Here is a 27017-nt window from a genome sequence, read left to right as displayed (position 1 = left end):
TCTGATTTCCTTGGGAACACTAGATTCAAAAGGTTATAGCTACAAAGGTGAAGGTGAAGCTATAAGAATATCTAAAGGCACTATGATTGTAATGAAATGAAAGAAAGAGAATAGTCTCTATATATTACAAGAAAACACAATCACGGGTGTTGATGTTGTTTCCTTAACATCTGATTCTGATGTCACCAAACTATGACATTTGAGAGTGGATCGTGTTAGTAAAATAGGTCTACCTGAGTTGGTCAAACAAGGATTATTATGCGGTCAACAAGTCAGGAAGATAGACTTTTGTGAACATTGTGTTTTCGGAAAGAAGTGTCGGATAAAATTCAATGTTGCAGTTCATCGAACAAGAGACACATTGGATTATGTACATTCTGACTTGTGGAGTCCTTCCCAAGGTGGTAGCAGATACATGTTAACATTCATTGATGACTATTCAAGGAAGGTATGGATCTTCGTTTTGAAACACAAAAGTGAAGCATTTGTCAAGTTCAAATAGTGGAAAACCTTGATCGAAAAGCAAATCAGGAGAAAGATCAAGAGACTGAGAATTGACAATGGTCTAGAATTATGCAGCGGGGAATTCAGAATTTTTTGCAATGATCACAGTATTGTTAGACATATACCGTGAGACATACTCCACAAATAAATGGACTTGCAGAACAAATTAACAGAACCTTACTTAAAAGGACAAGATATATGTTGTCAAATTGCCAAAAGAATTTTGGGTGGAAGGTGTCAATAAAACTTGGTACTTGATTAACAGATGTCCATCAACGACCATTGGTTTCAAAACTCTAGAAGAGATGTGGTCGAATATTCCGACAAATTATGAAAAATTGAGGATATTTGGTTGTCCTGCATATACTTATAACAAAGAAGAAAATTTTTGATGGAAAAGTATTGAAATGTATTTTTCTTGGATATCCTGATGGTGTGAAAGGATATAAGTTATGGTGGCCAGAAAAAGAAAATGCATCATTAGCAGAGATGTTAAGTTTAATGAAGTTGAAATGCTAAAACATCATAAAGAGTCATCAAGTGAAAATGAAGATCCTAATATCTTGGAGAAGGTAGAGTTCGAGGTAGAGGCAACAAAAGAAAAAACACTTGGTCAAGAAGAAGAAGTTTGTGATGCATGTATTGATGCTGATATCTTCCAATTGCAGCATTATCAGTTGGCTAGGGACAAACAAGAGGAGACATATAAAACAAGAGGTGTCATACGCTCTAAATATGCTAATGATATCAGCAATAGTGGATCACACTCATATGAAGAAGTTATCAATAACAAAGAAGCTTCCAAATGGATTTCTACCATAACATAGGAAATCGAGTCTCTTCATAAGAATCATACATGGGTTCTTGTGAAGCGGACGAAGGCTAAAATATTGATGGATGTAAATGGGTCTTTAAGAATAAGGAAGGAATCCCTGGGGTTGAAGATGAAAGATTCAAAGCGCGATTAGTGGCTAAAGGTTTTACACAAAGAGAAGGTATTGATTTCAATGAAGTTTTCTCTCTTGTGGTAAAACATAGCTCTATTCGCATCCTACTTGTCATTGTAGCTAAATTTGATATAGAACTTGAGCAACTAGATGTCAAAACGAAATTCTTGCATGGTGAGTTGGAGGAACAAATCTACATGAAACAACCCGAATGATTTGAAGTTCCAGGGATGAAAGATCATGTTTGCTTGTTGAATAAATCTTTATATGGCCTAAAAAAATCTTCCAAACAATAGCATCGACAATTTGACACCTTTATGCTTGAAAATGGTTATTTTAGAAGTAAACATGATAGTTGCATCTACTTCAGAAGCTTGCAAATAAGTCATTCATCTATTTGTTTTTATATGTTGATAACATATTGATCGCATGTAAAAATATGTCAGAAATAAGAAACTTGAAAGCTCAATTGAGCTCAGAGTTTGAAATGAAGGACTTATGAGTTGGAAAGAAAATTTTGGGAATGGAGATTCGGAGGGATAGAAAAGATGGGACATTCTTTCTGTCACAAAAGAAGTACATTGAGAAAGTGTTGGGACGCTTTGACATGCAAAATGCTAAACTAGTCATTACTCTATTGGCGACTCATTTCAAACTTTCAATGGCCTTGTATCCACAAATTGAGAATGAAAAAGAGGAGATACCAAGTGTACCTTATGCTAGTGTGGTTGGCAGTCTCATGCATGCATTGTGTGCTCTAGACCACATATTGCACATGCAGTAAATGTGGTAAGCAAATATATGGCAAGTCCTAGTAAATTTCACTAGAAATATGTTAAGTGGATTGTGCTACTCGAAAAGGTACCACAAATATAGGGCTTTTGAATGGAAAAGTCAAACATGTTGGAGGCAAGATCGTCGGATATGTTGACTCATATTATGTTGGAGATCTAGATAAGCGAAGATCACTCACCAGATATATCTTTACACTCTATGATTGTACCGTTAGTTGGAAAGCAACACTACAATCAATTGTTGTTTTGTCTATAACTGGAGCTGAGTACATCGCAGTAACAGAAGCTGTAAAGGAAGCCATCTGAGAGAAATGACTAATTGAAGAGTCAGCATACAACTCGAAGAAACAATCATCTACTGCGATAGTCAAAGTGCTATACATCTGACAAAGAATTCAATGTATCATGAAAGAACTACACATATTGATGTTCAGATGCACTTTATCAGATATATTGTGGAGAAAAGAGTTGTTAGAATGAAGAAAATACTCACTATAGATAATCTTGTGGACATGATGACAAAGACAGTTCCAACAACCAAGTTCATACATTTTATGGACTTGATCACATGATTGATGTTTAGAATCTCTAGTGGGCATCAAGAAGAGTAATAGGAGAATAACTATGATAGCCTTTTAGCTAAGGTGGAGATTTAGTGAATATTGACTAAGACAAAAAATATAAAGAAAAGACTTTCTTGAGCCAAACAAAAAGGAAATGGCTAGATATCATCCTGAAGAAAGAGAGAATTTGTAGCCAAGTAAAAGAAGTGGTTATGGTGAAACCAACATTGATGCTCTTTTTCTTTGGCCACGTAACCTTCAAGAGTTTTGGTTATAAATAGGAGTGATTCAAGCCACTGTAAGACACACCAAATACTTTTTAGCGTAGTGTATATTTTCTCTTCTTGTACTCTTATTCTAATATTGTGATGAATATTTGAGTGTTTGAGAAATACATGAGTGAAAGTGAAATTGGGTGTATTTGGGTTATGAGAAGTAAGTGAAACACTTGTAATTCTCTTTTATTATATTGGAATAATACTTGTTGCTCTTTAACCATAGGCATAGCCAAATTATCGAACCACATTAAATTTCTAATATTATTTTTTCTATTATATTTTCTCTATCTCAAAGAAAATAACAAAAAGGTGAGGTAAAATGCAACTAATAACACGCATAATGTTGAGCACCGGAATCACTAAATGCTATATAAAGCCAATGTTTTGAAGAGTTTCCTCCATAATGCTCCAACTCAATCTATAATAGTCCTTTGAAAAATCAAGTTTGGTGGCTATATATAAAGCTTCCTTTGCCTTTCATCATATGAATAATCTCTCGTCCAATAAGGTTGTTATTCATGTTGTGCTTCCCAGGTATAGCTATATACCAGGAGTTATGCAATGTGTTACAACTTTATGTTGTTTTTAAATCTAATTTGCCAAGACTTTACTGTGATGTTATATTATAGGAGTAAAGATCAATGGTTTCATTTCGTATCTCAACCTAATTAAAAAATGATACTTCATTAAAAAAATTATAAAAACATAAACTATAATTCTTATATTATTTATTAGAATTTAATTAGTTAAAAAGACGAAAATATAATTTTTTTTAGGATATATAATATTTATGGCATATAGATAGACAATAGAAATAAGGAAGTAGCTCAAGATTATCCAACTTGGAAGTTATCATAGTTTAATTCATCTCACCAATCATCACAGGATTATTAAAAAGATCATTCACAAAATTGCATATTAAATAAGGATTTAAGATGTATATATTGATAGTGTAACTGTTATTTACATTGTCACTAAATTATTCACCGTTGATTTATTAACTATTATTGACTCTTAAAAGTAATACAAATCAATGTTAAATGACTTTACACTATAAGTATGTCAGTGCACAAATTTTAAACTTATTAATTAATCTTATGTCACTATGTTATAATTATTCTTAATTATCTTTATTGCATAATCAAGTAACCATTGACCAAGTTGTGGACATCATTCTCCTACCCATTAGCCAATCACATCCTTTCGTCAACATTATTAATTGACATTCTTCATAGTTGTATTAAAAAATCAATAATTGTATTAAAAAGTAATTTGTTTAAAAAAGTATTATTTATCATAAATATGTGAGTAAATTACACTCACACCCCTGAGTTTTAGTAAAATTACACAAATCACTCCTCACTTTTTTATACCTACACAAACCTCCCCTAGTTTTATACTTTCGTTACACTGACCACCCCCTGTATAAGAAATAAGTGTAATTTTTTAAGCAAAAAAATGTGATAAATACAATTAAGTTAAACAAAACATGATATATTGTGTAGACAAGTCTAAATAATATACAAATCAATGTATCTTTATTATTTTTGGTTCGTTACACTACATTATAAGAGTGATTTAAACAACATTTCTTTATAATTGTTGATGCATTTTGTTAACAAAAAATAATAAAGATACATTGATTTGTATATTATTTAGACTTGTCTACACAATATATCATGTTTTGTTTAACTTAATTGCATTTATCACATTTTTTGTTTAAAAGATTACACTTATTTCTTATACAGGGTTGGTCAGTGTAATGAAAGTACAAACAAAACTAGAGGAGGTTTGTGTAAGTTTAGAAAAGTGAGAGGTGGTTTGTGTAATTTCACTAAAACTCAGGGGGTGTCAGTGTAATTTACTCTAAATATGTCAATCATATTACATTTTAAAAATAAAAAAGCAACAACTCTACTTTGGAACTAGTTAAAACTAAACAAAAAAGCTATAACATTCATTTCAGAAGTAGGTTGGTTAGTCATTCACATCTTAAAGTAGAAGGTCACATTTATTATCTTAAATGTCTACCACACTTGTACTTTTCATTTTTCATTTGTCGACGGTAAAACATTAATTAAATATTCTTTAACTTTATATTTTATAACTAATAAATACATAAATTGAGACATGTGACTATTTATAATATGTACATATTAGTCCATTGATTTTCCAAGATTCAATGGTGGTTCTTATACTAAAAATAAGTTGAATTTAATTTAATATATAAAGTCAAAACATGGTGTAACTTCTACCATGTGTAATTTTCATTTCCTATTTTGTCTTTCACGTTATTTAATTTTTACAAAAAAAAACCATATGATTCTAATTAATCACCACCAACACATTAATTAACCACGTCTCTCACCTTAAACTATACAATATCATAAACACACAAAAATTATAGTATAAAGTACATTGAATACAACAAATATATGAAAACATGAAATATATAAAAACTAAATGTTTACCGTACAATATTGACCGGCAGGCATGAAGTGTCTGTACACACTAGTATAAAAAAATGCAATAATACCATAAAAGTTATTTTGATGTATTAATTGTTATTAACTCTAAATAATAAGATTAGCTTAGAATAGCAGAAGAAGTGAGTTCTAGAGAGAGCAATTAGCAGAAGAAGTGAGTACGAAATAGTGTTGATTTGATCTTGTTTTCTTAATCTCATCTCAGTTTCTGATCTTTCTCTCTCTATAGATTTGCATATTCCAATTCCACTTCTCATTTCTGATTCCCGAATTCAATTCAAGTCAATCATGTGAGTTTTCTTTCTCTACTTGTAATCATTTCGGGTTTTAGCTTCTATTCATTTTTCGATCTCTTCCCTATCCTTTTCTTCACCACTCTCTTTCTTCAGCTTCTGTTCCTTAATCCTTAACCTTCTTTGACTTCCATTAATGATCAATATGATCTTCTTCTTTGGACCCTTTTTATTTTCCTTGTCATATTATAAAGGATTCGGAATTTTACATTTCCTTTATTATTTTACATATTTTTTTCTCGATTTCTAGCTACCCTGGTATCTTATTTTCTAGGAATTTATTTACCAATGCTTGTTTTTTATTATAATTTTCGATAAAATAATTGATTTAGCTACCCTTTGTTTAGTTTAAGCGACTCTAGGAAAGTGATCTTTTGAGAAGCTAAAAAAATATAGCCCAAGAAAGCTGAGCTCAACCAAACAAATCCACTAGTGTTGGAAAATTTTGATTTTTACTTATTTTGTGGGGAAAAAACTTCAACAAACCAGCCTTTGATATTTGGAACTTTGATATTTGGAACTTTGATATTTTGAAGTCTAGATTGTTAAAACAACAGATCATATTATTGCTAGCATTTGATTTGGTATTATATTGCTTTGTGATTTTCTTCTTCCTAGATTGACTTATTGATATTGTTAGTCACAATTTGGCCTTTGATTTGCAGAAGATTGAAAGTAAAGGCTAAAGAAGATTTGACTCACTGGATCCAGATAGACATGGCTAATAACGCGGCTGCGTGTGCTGAGAGAGCAACTAGTGACATGCTCATTGGTCCTGACTGGGCAACTAACATTGAGTTGTGTGACATTATTAATATGGACCCAAGGTATTCACTTTGTTTCTTTACTAGTGACAAGCCTATTGCTTGAACTGTATGCTATATGGGTATAAGAGTATTATGACCAAGGTTTAAATCTGGGTCTTTGACCGTTATAGACACCAATGTGGAAAGGTTTTAGGAGTGTCTGAAACCATATCATGACCACAATTGTGGCTGCATCGGCTGCATTTGTCCGTAATTGTCTGAAACATCAGTGTTTTTGGACTTTCCAAAACCACTATTGCAACCGCTATTTAAAATATCGATTATGATAAATCTTTTTGATTTATGATGTTCCTGATCAGCTTTATTAAAATAACTATTTTTGCAGGCAAGCAAAAGATGCATTAAAAATACTTAAGAAGCGTTTGGGAAGTAAAAATCCCAAAATACAACTTCTGGCTCTTTTTGTAAGTATTTCTATTCTTTTACTTCAGATGATTATTGAGTTTATCATGCATGCACTTGGATTTAATGGATTAAATTATGTGCTATTAGTAGGGTAGTACGGTTCTACTTTTTTAAAAATTAACTTATGTAAGAATCCTTATTGTTGCATTTTTAGTCTGCTGTGGTTATGAGATATTATCTGTATCTATATATTTGTATAGGAGGTACCTGACATGGGTACTTTATATTGGAAATATGTAATAATTCTTGTAGGCACTGGAGACCCTTAGTAAAAATTGTGGTGAAAGTGTATTTCAGCTGATAGTTGAGCGGGATATCTTGCATGATATGGTTAAGATAGTGAAGAAAAAGGTATTTTTTTTTTAACACAGTATATTTCTTTAACACATGATATTTCTTTAACAGTTCACCATGTTCCTTTTGCAACTGTATTTTGGAAGCACAAGACTTTGTTATCCACTTTTGCATTTTTTTAAATCTAATTTTACAGCCGGAGTTAAATGTGAGGGAAAAGATACTGATTTTAATTGATACGTGGCAAGAAGCTCTTGGGGGCCCAACTGGAGTTTATCCCCAGTATTATGCAGCATATAATGAATTAAAGGTGACAGCTCTTGTGCATCTAGATAATACTTTCTGATCTTCAATTTATATTTTGCAAGCAATAATTCTATTTAAACTGATTTGCATTGAGAATCTATTGTTGTGCATTTTACCATGATAAAACTCAATATTTTCTTACTGTCATGTTACTTTTTCTGCCTTCCTGCAACATACTCTTGTAGATGTCCTGTTAATTCAGGACTAATTAGCCTGTTCTCATCAGTTTCTCCCCAGTATTTTTAATAAGATTGTTGTTCAAACTTCATACAACTCCCTAGTCCCTACATGCTCTAATTTATGGGTGAACAAAACCCCAGCCCCTCAGAAAAACATGCATGCGCATATAATGTATCAAGATGCACTGTTCAAAACTGCATATCATTAAATTGTTGTTTTTTTCTCAGAGCTAAAACATTGATATTTTGTTTCTCTAAATTTATTATTTCTAATAATTAACAGAGTTCTGGAGTTGATTTTCCGCCACGAATGCTATATGGGTATAAGAGTATTATGACCAAGGTTTAAATCTGGGTCTTTGACCGTTATAGACACCAATGTGGAAAGGTTTTAGGAGTGTCTGAAACCATATCATGACCACAATTGTGGCTGCATCGGCTGCATTTGTCCGTAATTGTCTGAAACATCAGTGTTTTTGGACTTTCCAAAACCACTATTGCAACCGCTATTTAAAATATCGATTATGATAAATCTTTTTGATTTATGATGTTCCTGATCAGCTTTATTAAAATAACTATTTTTGCAGGCAAGCAAAAGATGCATTAAAAATACTTAAGAAGCGTTTGGGAAGTAAAAATCCCAAAATACAACTTCTGGCTCTTTTTGTAAGTATTTCTATTCTTTTACTTCAGATGATTATTGAGTTTATCATGCATGCACTTGGATTTAATGGATTAAATTATGTGCTATTAGTAGGGTAGTACGGTTCTACTTTTTTAAAAATTAACTTATGTAAGAATCCTTATTGTTGCATTTTTAGTCTGCTGTGGTTATGAGATATTATCTGTATCTATATATTTGTATAGGAGGTACCTGACATGGGTACTTTATATTGGAAATATGTAATAATTCTTGTAGGCACTGGAGACCCTTAGTAAAAATTGTGGTGAAAGTGTATTTCAGCTGATAGTTGAGCGGGATATCTTGCATGATATGGTTAAGATAGTGAAGAAAAAGGTATTTTTTTTTTAACACAGTATATTTCTTTAACACATGATATTTCTTTAACAGTTCACCATGTTCCTTTTGCAACTGTATTTTGGAAGCACAAGACTTTGTTATCCACTTTTGCATTTTTTTAAATCTAATTTTACAGCCGGAGTTAAATGTGAGGGAAAAGATACTGATTTTAATTGATACGTGGCAAGAAGCTCTTGGGGGCCCAACTGGAGTTTATCCCCAGTATTATGCAGCATATAATGAATTAAAGGTGACAGCTCTTGTGCATCTAGATAATACTTTCTGATCTTCAATTTATATTTTGCAAGCAATAATTCTATTTAAACTGATTTGCATTGAGAATCTATTGTTGTGCATTTTACCATGATAAAACTCAATATTTTCTTACTGTCATGTTACTTTTTCTGCCTTCCTGCAACATACTCTTGTAGATGTCCTGTTAATTCAGGACTAATTAGCCTGTTCTCATCAGTTTCTCCCCAGTATTTTTAATAAGATTGTTGTTCAAACTTCATACAACTCCCTAGTCCCTACATGCTCTAATTTATGGGTGAACAAAACCCCAGCCCCTCAGAAAAACATGCATGCGCATATAATGTATCAAGATGCACTGTTCAAAACTGCATATCATTAAATTGTTGTTTTTTTCTCAGAGCTAAAACATTGATATTTTGTTTCTCTAAATTTATTATTTCTAATAATTAACAGAGTTCTGGAGTTGATTTTCCGCCACGAAATGAGAATAGTGTGCCATTCTTCACTCCTCCTCAAACCCAGCCAGTTGTTCATTCCGATGCAGAATATGGTGATGTTGCTATTCAGGCTTCTCTTCAGTCAGATGCATCTGGCCTTAGGTGATCTTTGAACTTCATGACATTCTTAATGTTCTAATCCTTTATGTTTGCTGTGTGAAGGTAACAGCCCCATCTTATGAAACTCAATTGTATGAAGAAGTATGACAAATTATAAAGATTCTTGGTATGCTCATAATTGGTATTAATGAACCTTGTAAATTTATTTATAAATTTCAATTTACTGTTCTCTGTACAAGTTCCCTGCTTCCTGATGGTAGTTTCTGTAACTTAAATGTATATTTTAAGTTCGTTCATCAGTGGCAAGAAATATCTGCCCAAACCCTATTGCAATGAATATTGGAAACTGGAACTCAGGAAAATAATGAAATGATTAAAACTAAGAAACTTATTAAGTTATTTAAAATTTTGTTGCACAGCTACCCTATGCCACACTATTAAAAATGACGCTGTCAATGACTGCTATACTGTATTGTGATGTAAGTTTAAATATTAGTTACATTGATATCTATCCTACTTGGTTTGTGCCATCATTGCCTCTGATACCTTTGCTTGTTATCTGTCATGTGTAGTTATATTCTGTTCATTAGAATGTTTTATTGTGAGTTCTTTAAGATGCTTTAGCCGTAACATGCTAATCTACCTACCTATCTGCTATTAGTTATGTCTTCTAGAATTTCATCCAATCTTGTCTACAATTATATGCCAATACCTACTTTTTTTAATAATTGTTTTGAAGTTTTCCTACTCATTCAAGCAATTGGACTTTCTCATAATTCTGTACAAGATTACTTTTGTTGTATATTTTTCCTGAGTGTGAGATTCTCTCTTCGAATACTTCTACTGTATAATTGAAAACTGTCTTGGATCAAAAATTTATCATACCAATGCAAATTAGGATCTCATGTGAAGATTAAGTTTCTCCCCGTGCAATCTTGAGAGTGCATCCCAACATTGACCTGGTGCATTTAGGAGTATTAATTTCCCTAAGTGCCGAATTAAGAAATGAAGAGGAGTGTTTGGATTAAGATGTGCAAGTGGTGATAATCTAATTAGGGAACCTACTCTTCTGGATTTACATGGGGATTATGGAGCTCTTTTCGGCTAATGTTCTCTTTTATTTTCTTTATTTTATTTCTAGTTTTTCTAGTATTTTATGTACTTATGTTCTTTCTCTTAATAAATTATTCTTTAATGAAAAAAGTCATTGGTTTTTCGTTTTATGCCTTTCTAGTCTCCACTCTAACAATTTTGTTGATAATCAGTTTCGAAGAGATTCAAACTGCTCAAGGAATAGCTGATGTTTTGATGGAAATGATTAGTGCCTTGAATCCCAAAGACCCTGAGGTGATATTAATTTTATTTTGTTGTTTCTGCATACATATATCTTCCTCAGACCAATTAGGTGGGAGCCTCGTGCATTGGGACATGGTTTTCTTTTTGTTTCTTTTCTGCTACCTCCATTCTGGAAACTCTGTTCTCTTTTATTTGTTTATGAAAATATATTTTGAACTTGGAAGTCACTGTATTTCTTCATCCATGTTTTGTATTGTGCTAATCATGAATTATAGTTAGCTGAGGTTTGAGAATAGCTAATCTAGACATGTTTGAGACAGTGAAGTCCAGAACATGAGTGGATCTCTGAAAACTTTCTTGCAAGTTCAGAACCACGAAATATTTTAAACTGAATGCATTTGCTTTCTACAATATTAACACTTTTTTCCAGCACAAACTGGTCATATAACATTGTCAATATTCATTTCTTTATTAACCTTCTGGGCAAAATATGTCAGGGTGTGAAGGATGAAGTGATTGTTGACCTTGTTGACCAGTGCCGATCTTACCAAAAACGTGTCATGGTTCTTGTGAACAATACTGCGTAAGAATATTTTTTGATGTAACTTAATGTTTTTTCTTTGTGTGATTAAGAAGTATGAGTTTAATGGTTACTTCACTTTCAGGGATGAGCAGCTTTTAGGTCAGGGATTAGCATTGAATGACAGCTTTCAGCGAGTACTCTGTCGGCATGATGATATTGCAAAAGGAACTGCTGATACAGGTGCAAGAGGAACAGAAACTTCAGTTCTGCCTCTTGTAAATATAAACCATGAGGATGATGAGTCAGAAGAAGATTTTGCTCAACTAGCCCATAGGTAAGCCCATACATTTTTGCATTATATTAAGTCCTGTAGATAGTTACTTCATCTTTCTTAATGGGTACAATGGTATTAGGGCACAAATAGGTTTTCTGACAAAGGCTTTTTCGTTTGAGATGTGATCACTTAGTGAGCTGGGTGGTTTGTTCCTGACTTGCCATCTTAAGAACGTAGGGGGTTTAGGTCTTGGCAGTTTGGTGTCTAAGAATATTGCTCTAGCAGCTAAATGGTTTTATTGTTTACCTTCCTTGCTCAACTTTTTTGTCCAAGATTTTTATATTATTCAAGATTCCATTGTTTCTTAGGATTTCCACTTTTTCCGTAACTTATAAAGTAAACCGTCAATTCAGTCCTCCATAAACGATAGTGTCAGTGGAAGTTTTAAAACATCACATTGGTCCTTCTAGGACTAAATTGGTGGCATTTTAAATCTTCAACAGACTTAACTTACACTGTGATGGCATTTTAAATCTGTCAAAGACTTATTTGGTGACAGAAATCTGACACTCATCATTGGAGGATAGAATTGATGGTTTACTGATTTCACTCTAACTTAAATGATCGAAAATCCTTTGAATTGGAGGTTCCTTTGAGGTTCTCTTGGCTCTATCCATTTGTCTTCCAATCCAGATAAAAGAACTTAGCATCTTGATCCTTGTGGTGTGTTTTCATTCTATTCTTTTTTCTAATTCTTAATTCGTTACTGAATAGATTAATGTTGAACCTTAATAAACCCTTTTGGAATGAGAACATAGCTTGAAAGGTAGGTTTATTCTCGTAGGAATAGAGGCCAAGTAGATGGTAGTTAGTGAGGGGCCAGTTATAACTGAGTTAGAGGAATGGTTAATCACTTTGTAGGTAGCTAATTAAGGGGTAAACTGTATGGAGAGATTCATTCTTTCAATTTGGAAGTTGTAACTGAGATATTGCTCAGTTGGAAGGGGGTGACCCTATGAAGGAGGTCCTCTACTCTCCTTGTAGCCTGAGCTCTGCAGTCACGTTTCTCTCATTCTTTATTTCTTTCTCTCTCTAGGATCCTGACTTTAAGGGGACTGAATAGCTTTTTACATTGATGTCTTTTGTTCCTTTTTCTTTTATTTTAAGGAGGATTTCTTATCCATGAGTATTTCTTCTTTTATGAAGAGTTTTTCACTAAACCCCTTGAATAGTTGATTTATATCGGCTATCTCGCTTTACCCATGAATAAGAAGCTCTAAGAAGCTCCCTATTCCCCTTCTCTTATCCTTTTGTTTTTATCCTTGTTTCTTAATTATAATTAACATTTAAGTACCCTGATTCAGGTCATCAAGAGATACTCATGCACAGGACCAGAAACCAGCCTATGACAAGGCAGAACCGTTGAGGGTAAACCCACTTCTTCCTCCACCACCAGCATCAAAGAAGCCAGTCTACTCTGACACCAGCATGGTTGATTATCTCAGTGGTGATACATACAACAAAGCAGAAGAGCCCTTTGAAAACTCATTTGCACCCCCTGTTCATGCTCCTGTCTCATCAACAATACCGACAGTGTCCTCATCCCCTCCTCATGCAGTAAATACCTCATCACCATTTTTAGGGAAACAGCCTGTGTATGATGAGCCATCTCCGGTGAAAAAAACTTCAGAAGAACTGCCGCCGGCACCCTGGGACACACAATCTACTGCCATCATTCCACCCCCACCTTCAAAGCATAATCAAAGACAGCAGTTTTTTGAACAACAAGGTGGGTCTCCTTCAAATGGTGGATCTAGTGCCTCATATGACAGTTTGGTGGGACAAACTCAGAATCTGTCTCTGAATTCATCCACCCCAACCAAACAACAGAAGCCAGCTGAAGATGCCCTTTTCAAAGATCTAGTTGATTTCGCAAAATCCAAAACTTCTTCGAACCCCAATAGATCATATTGAGATATGGTGTTCATATTGCTTATGCTTGCTGGTACAGCTTATGATGTTGTTCATCAGGTTTTGCTTCAGACCACTTTTATATGGTTGTGTTTAGGAACCGTAAGATGAGTTGTCCATGCGTGTGCTACTTAGTTTGACAAAATATTTTGTTGCATATATTCATGTATTAATGTATATGGTTCATATGAATTTGTTGGCTCATATTTTCAATTATACCGGATTCTTTTGCATTAGAGTTTCTTAAAATTCCCTATTCGATATAAAAGTTATCATGTGGAGAATTGATGATTCTTTTAAGCTCTGATCGACAGCTGCTCAGACCCCAGATGAGATGATCAACAGTTTAAACCAGGTTTTCATGCTGAAATATAAGACTATGCCATGTTTGTGAGTGTGCCTAAACCGTTAGCGCCTCCGTTATCTTCGGGGAGGCTTAAAATTCTAGTTCTTCCAAAGTGGAATTTGGATCCGGGAAAAATTAATATTCTTTATCTGATAGAGGACCGGTTATTGAACCAGAAAATAGGCTTTAAACCAGGTTTTCATGCTGGAATTTAAGGCTATGCCATGTTTGTGAGTGTGCCTAAACCGTTAGCGCCTCCGTTATCTTCGGGGAGGCTTAAAATTCTAGTTCTTCCAAAGTGGAATTTGGATCCGGGAAAAATTAATATTCTTTATCTGATAGAGGACCGGTTATTGAACCAGAAAATAGGCTCACCCGTGTTAGAAAGAAGCCATTTTGGAATACAGATTATGTTGAGAAGTAATCTATTATTTTTTATCTTATGTTTTATTTTAAGGTACCAGGCCTGTTATGTTAGCCCATTAAGGTTTAACCCTAAAAACTCTACTATTTAAAGTTGTTACTGCTGCTACAGCAACCTTATGAAATGAAATATATTAGTGTTTAATTTTATTCTTGCTAGTTCAACGTTTTTTTATCCTTTACTGATACTGTAGTTTGATCCTGTATCATTATCATACTTTTCAAAATGTAGAATTAATACTGGTAAAAAATCAACATCAAACTCCGCTTTAATACTTATGTGTTATGTCCTTATCATCTTATTGAAGAATTGTAAAATGTATAAAGATTGTGATAACACCGGTAAAAGAATGCACAAAAGAAGAAGATCCAAACAAAATCGACCCAGAATCAATTGAATTCTGGATACTAATACCTTTTTATTGATTGCAAGATTAGAAGACAATAAAGAACCCTAATTGATTCTCTGAATCAATTACACATTACAAGGTTGATTCCCTGAATCAATTCCCCTTCCTACACAATACTCCAAAATTACCCACACTAACCCCCTAACTCCTATTTATAGATTTCCGTTTACCCTCCCCTACGGCAGTTACTTAACTGCTCTAAGGCTTATTCAGAAGTTGCCACGTAGACTAGTAGCTACCACGTGGCCTTCTTTGATACACCCTTGTGATGGGTGGTCTCTCCCGCATCCTATCAGATTGCTGAACCGAATCAAGAAAACCATAATGCTTGGCACTGACACATGTGAGAAGCAACATAGACATGTCACAAACTTATAGTAATCAGAGAAATCACAGTAAGCAAATTCCCTTGAGTGCAGAAGAAATATGCCTAGTGCATCTTTACATTTTCCTTTTGAATCTTCCCAAAGATTTTGCAGCTTCTTTTCTGAGATTAGTTCATTTTTTGCAAATTAAGATATAACTAAATAGTACAAGTTATCATTATAGATACATTTCAAAGAAGGAATGCAAAAAGAGCTTGGAAAATGGACTTTGGGCTCCACCACTTTTCAGGAGGACAATCTCTTCTTCTCAGCCCTTCCATCTGATCTTGTTCTTTTCCCTGAATACAAAAGAAACAGTCACAAAACTAGTTAAGCTAAAATCAGAACTAGACTATTCTGACAAAGTTTGTTTATGTTTAGAATCCAAGAATATCTTTATGGTAGCAAATTTAGTGTTTAGTATGGAGACAATAAATTGAGCAGTTTATGCAAACAAGTAAAATTACTAATCCAAATCATTGTTCATTTCAGCATTTCCTAAATTTACCTCCATAGCATCCTTGAGAGGTCCCCAACATTCCATTCTGTTGTATTTTTTTGAGCTAGAATGAAAATATACTTGAACAGTAGAATCCAGCAATTCTGGATGCTCACTGAAAAGTGTAGAATCACCATACTGAATTGCTTCGAGTACCTGGAATACTCAAGAGTCAAAACAAGAACCACGGTATATAAATAAAAAGAAAATTGCAGAAAAAGCAAGAGACTCATCCTTGCATTGAATAATAAGACAACACTTAAGTGTTGCTGAGTGTTTGTGGTACTATTTTCCAATGAAATTATGCTATACCAGATTCAAACACAAGTTACACAACACAAAAAGGCTGAAATGGTAGTTTTGGAGTCAACCTATCATTGAATTCTCTCTTTATTTTTTTCCATATTAATTCTCCTTGTTTAAGAGAGTGAGTTTGGCGCAACAGTAAGGTTGATCCTTAATGACCATGAGGTCAAGATTTCAAATCCTGGAAACAACCATTCCGCTTGTGCATTGGGCTTCCCTTAATTGATTGAGTTTCCTTTTATAATCATTTATATTAATTTCGATTAATGCCATGCTTTGGCAAGGAACAGTTCAACCATTGAGGGTTTTTAACCTTTCAACAGTCTACACCACCCTGCACAAAATGCTTGTATTCTAGTGTTTGAGGAAATTATTATGTCTCTTAGATCAGTCCTAGTTTTGCACAAGCTGATATAAATTAAATGGAATCATACCAAAGGCATTTCCTTGGAGAATATGTTATATCTAAATTCAGCAGCCAGATTCATGAAAGGATTAGGACCATTGACAAAGCAATGAACATGTAGGCACATTTCATTTTTCACTTTCTTCCATTCAGCTACAACATCATCCTTTTCATACCACCCTCTCAACTGCCATAGTCATAAAAGGAAAAGCAAACACAAAATATGCATTAATTAAGAGAATTAGTGTCTTTGTTCAAAATAGTAAGGACTAAGGGTATGTTTGCAAGTTGAATTTTGAAGGGAAGAGTGGACGCTCGGGAGCCATGAAATAGACTTGTGATAAGACATTTCTCTTCTTTCCCCTCCAAAACTCAACTCGCAAACGGACCCTTAAAACACAAACCTGCTCTAGGTTGATCACATTGGACACAGTTAGAGTCAAATTAGCAGTGAGGTCACAGTGGGATAGAATGTAGGTTCTAGGAATAATACTAGGATACTTGATTATCTGATCTTCCAATTGAACAACCTTCAACTTGGAAGCTTCAAATCTTGCTGGAGGAACCAAGAGCCTAACAGCCTAAAATTTCAAAACAAAAATAAGTGTTCTTATGCAAGCAATGCCAACTTGGATACTCATAAGTCATACACACATACATAACAAATCTTTTTTATCCAATGACATAAACTCAAACAAAGGATCATGGAAAGCATTTAGAGTTTTCTTCACTTCAGATAACAATTCTTGAATATGGTAAACAATCATTTATAAGGATCTCAAATCACAACCAATTATCTTATGAAGCATATTTTTATTGTGCATGAATTAATAATTCAACATGTTTATCCATGATTCAGTATAACTGTAATCTGTAATGCAGCAAAAGTGAAAATTGCAATTTCAACAAAAATTAAAATATTTGACATGTATTATCGCTCTACAACAAATTCACACTTGATTAAGTTGGACTTCAACAAATTCACACCTGACTCCAATGATCTCCCCTCAAGTGTGATTCCCAACATTTAACCATCAGCTCTGATACCCAATTGTTAGAAATTGGGGGAGTCCAAATCTCGGAAGAACCTAATAAGCAGATTTGATACCACATCCTGACTCAAAACCTAAAGGCATTAGACCTATTTGTTCATATACTTATAAAGCCTTTGAATTACCCAAATTTGACCAACATGGAACTTCAACAAATTCATGCTTGGCTCCAACAAAATCATCATAGGAGCTAAACATTTTTGCAACTTAAAAGTCACACAACTAGCTACATTAAACAACTAAACCTTCAAAACAAAAAGACTACAATTTTTCCTCACACTAGCCCTTAAATCCAAAATCCTGCATATATCATTACATGCTTATAAAAATGGCATGACAATAAGGCATAACAAAGTGAAAGAAAGAGAAGGGCACCTCAGAAACAAAGGAACTGTTATAGGATGATGAAGCATTAGTAATGAAAGACAAGAAAAAGGGCCTGCATTTAGTGGTAGACTTTGACATGATGATGGAGTTGATGGTGAAGAAATCTCTGGTTGGTGAAAATAAAAAGGCATTGTAAGAAGAAACACAATGTCATGCCATGGAAGAAGTGGAAGATGCATAACACACTCCACCTCTTCATGTTTCAGAAGCCACCATTATCTTCTTCTTTCTTTTAGAGAGAAAATATAACAATGATAAAGAGAAAGTGAAGTGGTGCATGTTGGCAATTAGTGTTCTCAGTTTGGTTCATTCATGTGGTCTGTGTTTCAGACCCCACACTCTACCATCTCTTTCAATCATTTACATCCACACAATTTCTTTCTTTCTTTGTATGATTTAAAACTATATAAAAAAATTTATTTTACGTCATTATTTCTAAGAAAATTCAGTTGTTTAAATTAATAAATAGATTATTATCATTAGATTTTCCTAATATTGATAGCTATAATATAAAATAAGTTTAAACTTATTCTTATAATAAGTAGAATTTCTCCCTTTTAATATTATAGAAATTTGGAAATCCAAGCTTAATATTATATTAGTCAACTTTTGTTGAACTTTCAAATAGACCATAATTTAAGTTTCTTTTTATGGGAGCAATATCTAATTTTATTATAGGTGAGTAGATCCTTTCATTATAAAATAATAAAGCTTAAAATTTTCTATAACATGTATGGATAATGTGATGAAGTGGCTTTATATGTGTCTAACAAATTTAAGAATATATCTTCTGTCCTATAAAATATGTTATTCAATATATCATTAATTATGATTGGCGAAAAACATTCAATTATTAAATTTTTATTTTCAATTAATCACAAATGATGCTAGAGGAAATAAGAAACATACAAAACAACAAATTGATGTTAGAATGATGATTACTTCACCTCGATCTAGAGGGTCTTTTTGGCTAACTCCCCATTTCCACCCTCCAAATGGGACATATCTTCTTTCAATTCCATCTTCTCCTCTTCCAATATGGCAACTCAGTTTTATGCTTTGGAGATGGCACTCTCAAGTTTCAGATTACTACATTCAGCTTGGCCATACGTGTCTCAATTTTGCATGCTTAGAAGCATGCTAAATGGCAATGGTACAGAAGCACCAAGTATCTATTGGTATTGATAGAATAGAGATCACCTGTCCCAAGATTTGGTGTCTCATGGTGTATCAATCCTATCAAAAAATGTCAACTAGTTAAAAAAAAGAATCATAAAAATAGAAAATAATTTTTTTTTATTACTTGTTATAATATGATTAGTTTGAGACATGGAAACAAAATTTTTTTAGGACATGTGATTTTTGTTTCTATTGGTAATACCTGGAATGAATGGGATCAACTGTGTCATTTTTTTTTTATGATGTGATTGGTTTAGAATATGGGAACATAAAATTTTGGGCAAAGCGGATCTACTATCTGGGTCGGGTCCGTGATTTTATACAATGTGATAATTGGAACCAGAGATTTTTTAAACTATTGTTTAACTCCATCAAATGTCTTGTCCACAAGCTCTAATCTTAATGCAATAAGACTCTATTGCACAAACTCCATTAAACATGGGAAACAAGTGGAAACAACCAGCAACTAAACACTCAGCTCAAAAGGAAATTTAGGTAAAAATAAATTATTTCACATGTTTGGAAATACAGTGAATTGGTGATAATAGGTGGGGAACAGAAAACTATTTACAGTTATTGTTATTCTAAACTCTTGGTGAATCAAAGTAAGAATCATACACTTGCATAATGAAATCATCAAGAGTAATATAATGAAATTTTATGAGCATAAGAAGGAGAATACAAGGATATTATTCTCTAAGAATTCAATTCATATTGCAATTACCAATGATTAATGGACGGTTAGCTATCAAATGATAATTGCAGTAAAATGATTGTATGGTAACGCTTAGAAAGATTTCACAAGGTCATTTATTTTGGTGGTAAATTGTTTCACATGGGTCTTGCCTTCTTATAAACTTCTTTCTTTGTATGATTTAAAACTATATAAAAAAATTTATTTTACGTCATTATTTCTAAGAAAATTCAGTTGTTTAAATTAATAAATAGATTATTATCATTAGATTTTCCTAATATTGATAGCTATAATATAAAATAAGTTTAAACTTATTCTTATAATAAGTAGAATTTCTCCCTTTTAATATTATAGAAATTTGGAAATCCAAGCTTAATATTATATTAGTCAACTTTTGTTGAACTTTCAAATAGACCATAATTTAAGTTTCTTTTTATGGGAGCAATATCTAATTTTATTATAGGTGAGTAGATCCTTTCATTATAAAATAATAAAGCTTAAAATTTTCTATAACATGTATGGATAATGTGATGAAGTGGCTTTATATGTGTCTAACAAATTTAAGAATATATCTTCTGTCCTATAAAATATGTTATTCAATATATCATTAATTATGATTGGCGAAAAACATTCAATTATTAAATTTTTATTTTCAATTAATCACAAATGATGCTAGAGGAAATAAGAAACATACAAAACAACAAATTGATGTTAGAATGATGATTACTTCACCTCGATCTAGAGGGTCTTTTTGGCTAACTCCCCATTTCCACCCTCCAAATGGGACATATCTTCTTTCAATTCCATCTTCTCCTCTTCCAATATGGCAACTCAGTTTTATGCTTTGGAGATGGCACTCTCAAGTTTCAGATTACTACATTCAGCTTGGCCATACGTGTCTCAATTTTGCATGCTTAGAAGCATGCTAAATGGCAATGGTACAGAAGCACCAAGTATCTATTGGTATTGATAGAATAGAGATCACCTGTCCCAAGATTTGGTGTCTCATGGTGTATCAATCCTATCAAAAAATGTCAACTAGTTAAAAAAAAGAATCATAAAAATAGAAAATAATTTTTTTTTATTACTTGTTATAATATGATTAGTTTGAGACATGGAAACAAAATTTTTTTAGGACATGTGATTTTTGTTTCTATTGGTAATACCTGGAATGAATGGGATCAACTGTGTCATTTTTTTTTTATGATGTGATTGGTTTAGAATATGGGAACATAAAATTTTGGGCAAAGCGGATCTACTATCTGGGTCGGGTCCGTGATTTTATACAATGTGATAATTGGAACCAGAGATTTTTTAAACTATTGTTTAACTCCATCAAATGTCTTGTCCACAAGCTCTAATCTTAATGCAATAAGACTCTATTGCACAAACTCCATTAAACATGGGAAACAAGTGGAAACAACCAGCAACTAAACACTCAGCTCAAAAGGAAATTTAGGTAAAAATAAATTATTTCACATGTTTGGAAATACAGTGAATTGGTGATAATAGGTGGGGAACAGAAAACTATTTACAGTTATTGTTATTCTAAACTCTTGGTGAATCAAAGTAAGAATCATACACTTGCATAATGAAATCATCAAGAGTAATATAATGAAATTTTATGAGCATAAGAAGGAGAATACAAGGATATTATTCTCTAAGAATTCAATTCATATTGCAATTACCAATGATTAATGGACGGTTAGCTATCAAATGATAATTGCAGTAAAATGATTGTATGGTAACGCTTAGAAAGATTTCACAAGGTCATTTATTTTGGTGGTAAATTGTTTCACATGGGTCTTGCCTTCTTATAAACTATTTCACTCCTCCCTACATATCCAATGTGGGACTTCACACTTGAATAAACCCAACAATCTCCCCCTCAGTTATTACTTGCACACTCTGAATCTAGTTGTAAAGGATGAATTGTTCATTTGATGCTATTATAAAAGGTAGAAATAGTGTTGATTTTTGGGAAGCTATACCTAAAAGAGAGGGAAAATATCAAGAGACATGTGAACCTGAAAACATTTTATATGACAACAAGCTAGTTCTTGATTGCAAGATCTGATGAAATTCTACATTCTCAATGTTGAATATTGCTATAAAATATAAGGATGCTTTTAGTCGCTTGCCACAACGTGAGCCATAATGTAAAGGTGTGCCTAGTGAAAGTGATTGTGAAATATCAAGTGAAATTTGTCAAATTTTGGAGTTGATTTCCAACTAAAAATATCTGATTGCAAGTGTTTATTTTCTAAAGTTATGTAAAATTAAAATGACATTGATAGAATGAATTAGGTGTCCAAATCTTATTATTCATCATGTAGCCACAATCATGATGAATAAATTTGAAAATAATTAGTGTTATCAATGGTGTGATAGTTGTAAGCATCACTATAGATCTTAAATATAACATGTATTTGTTGTCTTTCTATTTTCCAAATTTTATGGATCTGAATTATATTCTCAAATGGAAAATATAAAAACTATTTGTGAAGAATTAGAGTATGGTAGAAATCTTTCAGGATAATGAGATTAATTCTTTATCTTAAGGATCAACCATTACTTAGTAACAGACTTTATGAAGACAAGAATATCATTGAAAATGCTACTTGAGTGAATCACTTTTGCCTAGAACGGAATATAAATTTGACATCATAAATTGGTGGAAGATAAATGAGGTAAAATATCATACTTCGCAAATGTTTGCTAAGAACTTGCTAGCAATTCTTATCTCCATCATTGTGTTCGAGTTTGTGTTCACTACTAGTGGGCCATATCCATAGGAGTGAAGTTACCAAACACAACCCTAAAGTCTCTTGGAACCATGATCAATCTAGCTAAGATCGGTGACAAACACTACGCCAAATATCGTAATAAATAGCAGCCATTCAACGGCGGAATTTTGAACGACGTTGTTGAAAATGAGGCGGAAGAACATCAACATCGCATAATAAAGTAGGCGCTGTCAATTTGTGTAACTTCAACAGCGCATTCTTGACAATGCACTGTTGAACATTAGTAACGTTAGCGTTTGCTTGAATGATTTATTTTTAACAGCGCATTTGATAGAAAGCATTGTTGATGGGAAGTTGAATATATATGCACATTCGGTTTCCGAAAGATTGAAATGGTTAGTCAATGGTCCAAGCCTTCATGTCTTATCCTACATTGGTTACCTGATTAATGGATTCACATTTTATACGAAAAAAATAAGATGATCAAAGTAAAATGCAAAATAGTGATGTGACTCTTGTTGGTCGAACTTTACACATGTCAAGTGCAAAAGATAGAAACCCAATATATGCGAACATGTCATACTTTGCAGTGATTGAACACATATGGGAATTGGATTACACAATGTTTAAGATGCCGATTTTTTATTGTATGTGGATTAATAACAACAATGATTTCCGAGTTGATGAGTTAGGGTTCATGCAAGTGAATCTTAATAGGTCAGGATATAAAGATGAGTCATTTATTCTAGCATTACAAGCTCAAACAAGTATTCTATGTTAGTGACCAGCTGATATGTGGTCCATTATTCTTTTAAGTAACAAAATAATCATCAATAATATTGATGACCAAAAATATGAAGATATTGATGAAGATGATCTTTTTCTGGGACATATCAGTCACGTGAGAGTAGACCAACTACGGATGATGATTTATATACAAGAGATGATCACGATGAAGGGCTTTGGGTAAAACAATATGCTCCTCCAGACAATGATGACCCTAAAAGATAAAAGCAATCAAAGAAAATGAAAAAATAGATGCAAGTAGTCTTTGTATAATTTTGATTGTTTGTAATTTGTATAATATTGTTTCTTTGTAATTGTGTAGTTTTTTAATTTGTAATTATGTACTCTGTCGAAACAAAATTGACATACCTATAAACCTCTACAAAACTCTCACAAGAAGCCTAAAACTAAAGGTGACGTAATACACTGATCTTTTAATCAATGAAAACTATAGCACTTTAGAAAAAAATTTCTCTCTAGCAAATAATGCAAGATTTCACTTTCATTCGCTCAAAGAATAAGCAAGATGCTATGAAGTTTCTGTATTGAGAATCTTGGTTTTCTTTCACTTAGTGAAAATTTTGAATCTGATTATTTTGATGCACATGAGTTGAAAAAGCAATTTTTATATGAAACTTATTTTAACTAATGTTAATCAATTATCTACTCAGTTAGTCGATTAACGTGTTTATGCAAAATATTTTTCTGTTAAGACTTAACCGATTATTAATCTCTTTAATCGATTAAAAAGCCAGAAATCATAGGAAGTTAGCCATTGTAACTCCTTTTAATCGATTATATCAATCATTAATCGATTAACGGATTTCAACAAGACATGATCGATTATCAAACATTTTCATTAATGCAAAACGGTTTATGAAAACGGTTTTGCATGGTAAACACTCTATACGATGAAAGAACATGTACCACATGATTTTGAAATTAATGCTACTTTTAAGCACAAAAATCATGTATGTTTAATGCTAATGCACGATTCTACTTATCATATTTATTTAGATGTAATGTCTCAATCTATATGAATTTCATTTTAAACTCTTGTGAGACTTCCACCTAAATTTTACCTACCATAGACTCAAAACTAAGCAATCATCTTAGGAATTCTAGAATATTATATAATCTTAAGTCTACGATGTTGACGGTCTTGAGCATGTTGTTTGTTGTGATGTTCACATCTTTAAACTTCCATTTAACTCATTGTCTTCATCAAAACTAAGTAGGTCAATCATAATGGCAACCTTTGACTATTTGTCATTTCAATTTAATTTTTGAACTCGAACTCGGCCCTAGACCCATGAGACCCGACTCTATTCAGGCCTGATCATGATATCGGACCGTACCGGGTGAGCAAGTAGGGTCGGGTCCTGCTCACCCCTAATTTATGTAGCAAACAAAAGTATAAAGAGAAAATATGTTACGTAGAAGACTGCTAATCAACAATTTAGTATAGAAATTACTAAAGGTGTCGCAAACAAGTATACGGAAAATGAGGTTGTCGTTTCTTGTAAACATGAAGATATATCATTTTCCAAAAAAAATTTGCTTTTTCTTTTGTTTTACATATCATTATTATCTTATTAATATTATATTATTACAAGGCTATAAGGGATGGATTCCATTTAGTTAACGAATTGTATATTGGTGATATCGTAGTCAGTTTTTGTTTAATAAATTAGACAAATTAATACGATGACAAATTTTATTAGTTCAATAATTGTGTCATACCAAAATCGTGAAAAAATGCACCTAATGCGATCACAATCACGATATCATTGCTGCCATTTTAGAAATCGAAATATTGTACTCATAATTATAATTGTGGATCCATTTTAAAACGAGTTACTATCTCTCCATTAATGGGAGATAAGTGTATACTTTTACTTATTTTTTATGGCAAAAATGTAATTTTATTGTAATTAAAAAGATAGATGTGTAATTGAAAGTGAGATTTCATTTTACTTTTTGAAACATTTGTCTCTTCATTGATAGAGAGGATCCTAACTCTTTCAAAACACCAACTTAGCCACTAGAAGAATATCTATCAATCAAATAAACAAGATTTAATCTCTAAGTTCTCTACTAAAGCATACAATACCAATTGCACCGGTAATTTTTATTTGGTGTAAGTTGAACAAGTTGCTGAACATCTGAACCGTTTAGATTAAATATTAAAAAAACAAGTTCTTGATTTAAGCAACTTTCTAAAGATAGAGGAGTTAGGAGGAAAAAAACTGAAATGTATTGGAAGTTTGTAATTCAATAGGCTATTTTTAGATGGTTGTTATAGTTGGTTATGGTAGTTAAGCCTATAAATAGAAACAATGCCTTGTATTCAAAGTAAGTGAATAACAAGCTCATGCATTCTTTGATTCTTTCATTCTCATCTTCTTAACTTCTTCTCAAACGATTCTGCAATAGAGTGAAGTGTGAGGTGTGTGCAATTCATGTTCTTCCAACAAATTGGTATCAAGAGCTAGAGCAAGATCCTATCCTTTGTTCATCAAAAGCATGAGTCATCAAACCAACTCCTTTCCAGCAAATCTACCCATTCTTGACGGCAAGAATTGGAGTAGATGGAATATACAAATGAAGGCCATCATGGGATTCCAAGAACTCGAAGAAATTGTGGAAGAAGGCTACCCAGAAATTGATGAAGCCTCAACAGAACAACAAAGGATAGCATACAAGGAGAATAGGAAGAGAGATTGCAAGGCAATGTGTCTTATCCATCAATGTGTGGATGAAGCACACTTCGAAAAAATTGCAGCAGCTAGATCCTCACATGAAGCATGGCAAATCTTGCAGAAGAGCAACAAGGGTGCAGAGCAGCTAAAGAAAGTAAGGCTGCAAACTATGAGGCGCCAATATGAATTGATGGAGATGGAGATGAGTGAAATAATTGCACAATTCTTCAACAGAGTTATTAGCCTAACAAATCAGATGAAGGCATGTGGTGAAGTGATCAAGGATCAAACAATCATAGAGAAGGTTCTGAGAACTCTAACACCAAACTTTGACCACATAATAATGGCAATTGAAGAATCCAAGAACCTTGCAGAGTTGAAGATTGAAGAGTTACAAGGTTCCCTCGAGGCTCATTGAAAGATCCACTGAGAAATCCACCAGCCAAACCTTGCATGCTCAAATTACTAGGAAAGGAGGAGGATCTTACAGAGGTGGAATAAGGAATCGAGGCAGAGGAAGAGACTATAGATGGAAGAGTTCAAACTAGCAAGATCAGGAAAAATCTGATCAAGATCACTCACTGAACACAATTAAGAAAAATGGAGCCAACAATTGGAGAGGAGGGAAGAAAAGGCTAGACAAAAAGAGGATCAAGTGTTTCAATTGCAATAAGATTGAACACTTATCATATGAGTGCCAATCTTCCCCTGGACAACCTGATTCACATAACCTGATTCATATGGCAGACACCAAAATGAAGCACATATGGCAAAGGAGGAAAGAATTGATAAGGAAGATGAGACTCCAGTTCTGCTAATGATGACAACAAACCAAGAAATCAGAAGTGGTGAAACTTGGTACATAGACTCTGGCTGCTCCAACCACATGACAGGGCACAAAAATTGGCTTGTAAATTTTGATGCAAGCAAGAGGAGCAAAGT

The 27017-nt window shown here is 33.1% G+C and overlaps 3 protein-coding genes across 9 annotated transcripts; 2 read left to right on the top strand and 1 right to left on the bottom strand.

Annotated features, from left to right (window-relative positions):
• Positions 5671-14009, top strand: LOC109344326 (target of Myb protein 1-like). 5 transcript variants are annotated; one of them, XM_019583062.1, is made up of 11 exons: positions 5710-5726; positions 5802-5862; positions 6531-6692; positions 7018-7096; positions 7350-7448; positions 7588-7701; positions 9606-9751; positions 10975-11056; positions 11503-11588; positions 11671-11862; positions 13167-14009. In XM_019583062.1, the coding sequence occupies exons 3-11, from the start codon at positions 6583-6585 to the stop codon at positions 13774-13776; spliced, it is 1518 nt and encodes a 505-aa protein (XP_019438607.1). In that variant the 5' UTR covers positions 5710-5726; positions 5802-5862; positions 6531-6582; the 3' UTR covers positions 13777-14009. The 5 variants fall into 5 exon arrangements, with proteins under 5 accessions (XP_019438608.1, XP_019438610.1, XP_019438607.1 ...); XM_019583063.1 differs by lacking the exon at positions 5802-5862 and having other exon boundaries at positions 5671-5726; XM_019583065.1 differs by lacking the exons at positions 5710-5726; positions 5802-5862 and adding an exon at positions 5679-5694.
• LOC109344325 (protein STAY-GREEN LIKE, chloroplastic-like) lies at positions 15260-18277 on the bottom strand. 3 transcript variants are annotated; one of them, XM_019583059.1, is made up of 5 exons: positions 17956-18275; positions 16933-17109; positions 16557-16715; positions 15826-15980; positions 15260-15616 (listed from the first exon to the last, which is right to left on the bottom strand). In XM_019583059.1, the coding sequence occupies exons 1-5, from the start codon at positions 18043-18045 to the stop codon at positions 15586-15588; spliced, it is 612 nt and encodes a 203-aa protein (XP_019438604.1). In that variant the 5' UTR covers positions 18046-18275; the 3' UTR covers positions 15260-15585. The 3 variants fall into 3 exon arrangements, with proteins under 3 accessions (XP_019438604.1, XP_019438605.1, XP_019438606.1); XM_019583060.1 differs by lacking the exon at positions 16933-17109 and having other exon boundaries at positions 15463-15616; positions 15826-15972; positions 17956-18277; XM_019583061.1 differs by lacking the exons at positions 15260-15616; positions 15826-15980 and adding an exon at positions 15987-16456 and having other exon boundaries at positions 17956-18272.
• On the top strand, positions 25900-26493 carry LOC109342481. The gene has a single exon (XM_019580458.1). The coding sequence runs from the start codon at positions 25900-25902 to the stop codon at positions 26491-26493; it is 594 nt and encodes a 197-aa protein (XP_019436003.1).

The sequence above is a fragment of the Lupinus angustifolius genome, chromosome LG03 (assembly GCF_001865875.1).
Source record: "Lupinus angustifolius cultivar Tanjil chromosome LG03, LupAngTanjil_v1.0, whole genome shotgun sequence".
Taxonomy (NCBI): Eukaryota; Viridiplantae; Streptophyta; class Magnoliopsida; order Fabales; family Fabaceae; genus Lupinus; species Lupinus angustifolius.
Note: the sequence above shows the minus strand (reverse complement) of the source record. Positions and strands in the feature narration are given on the sequence as shown.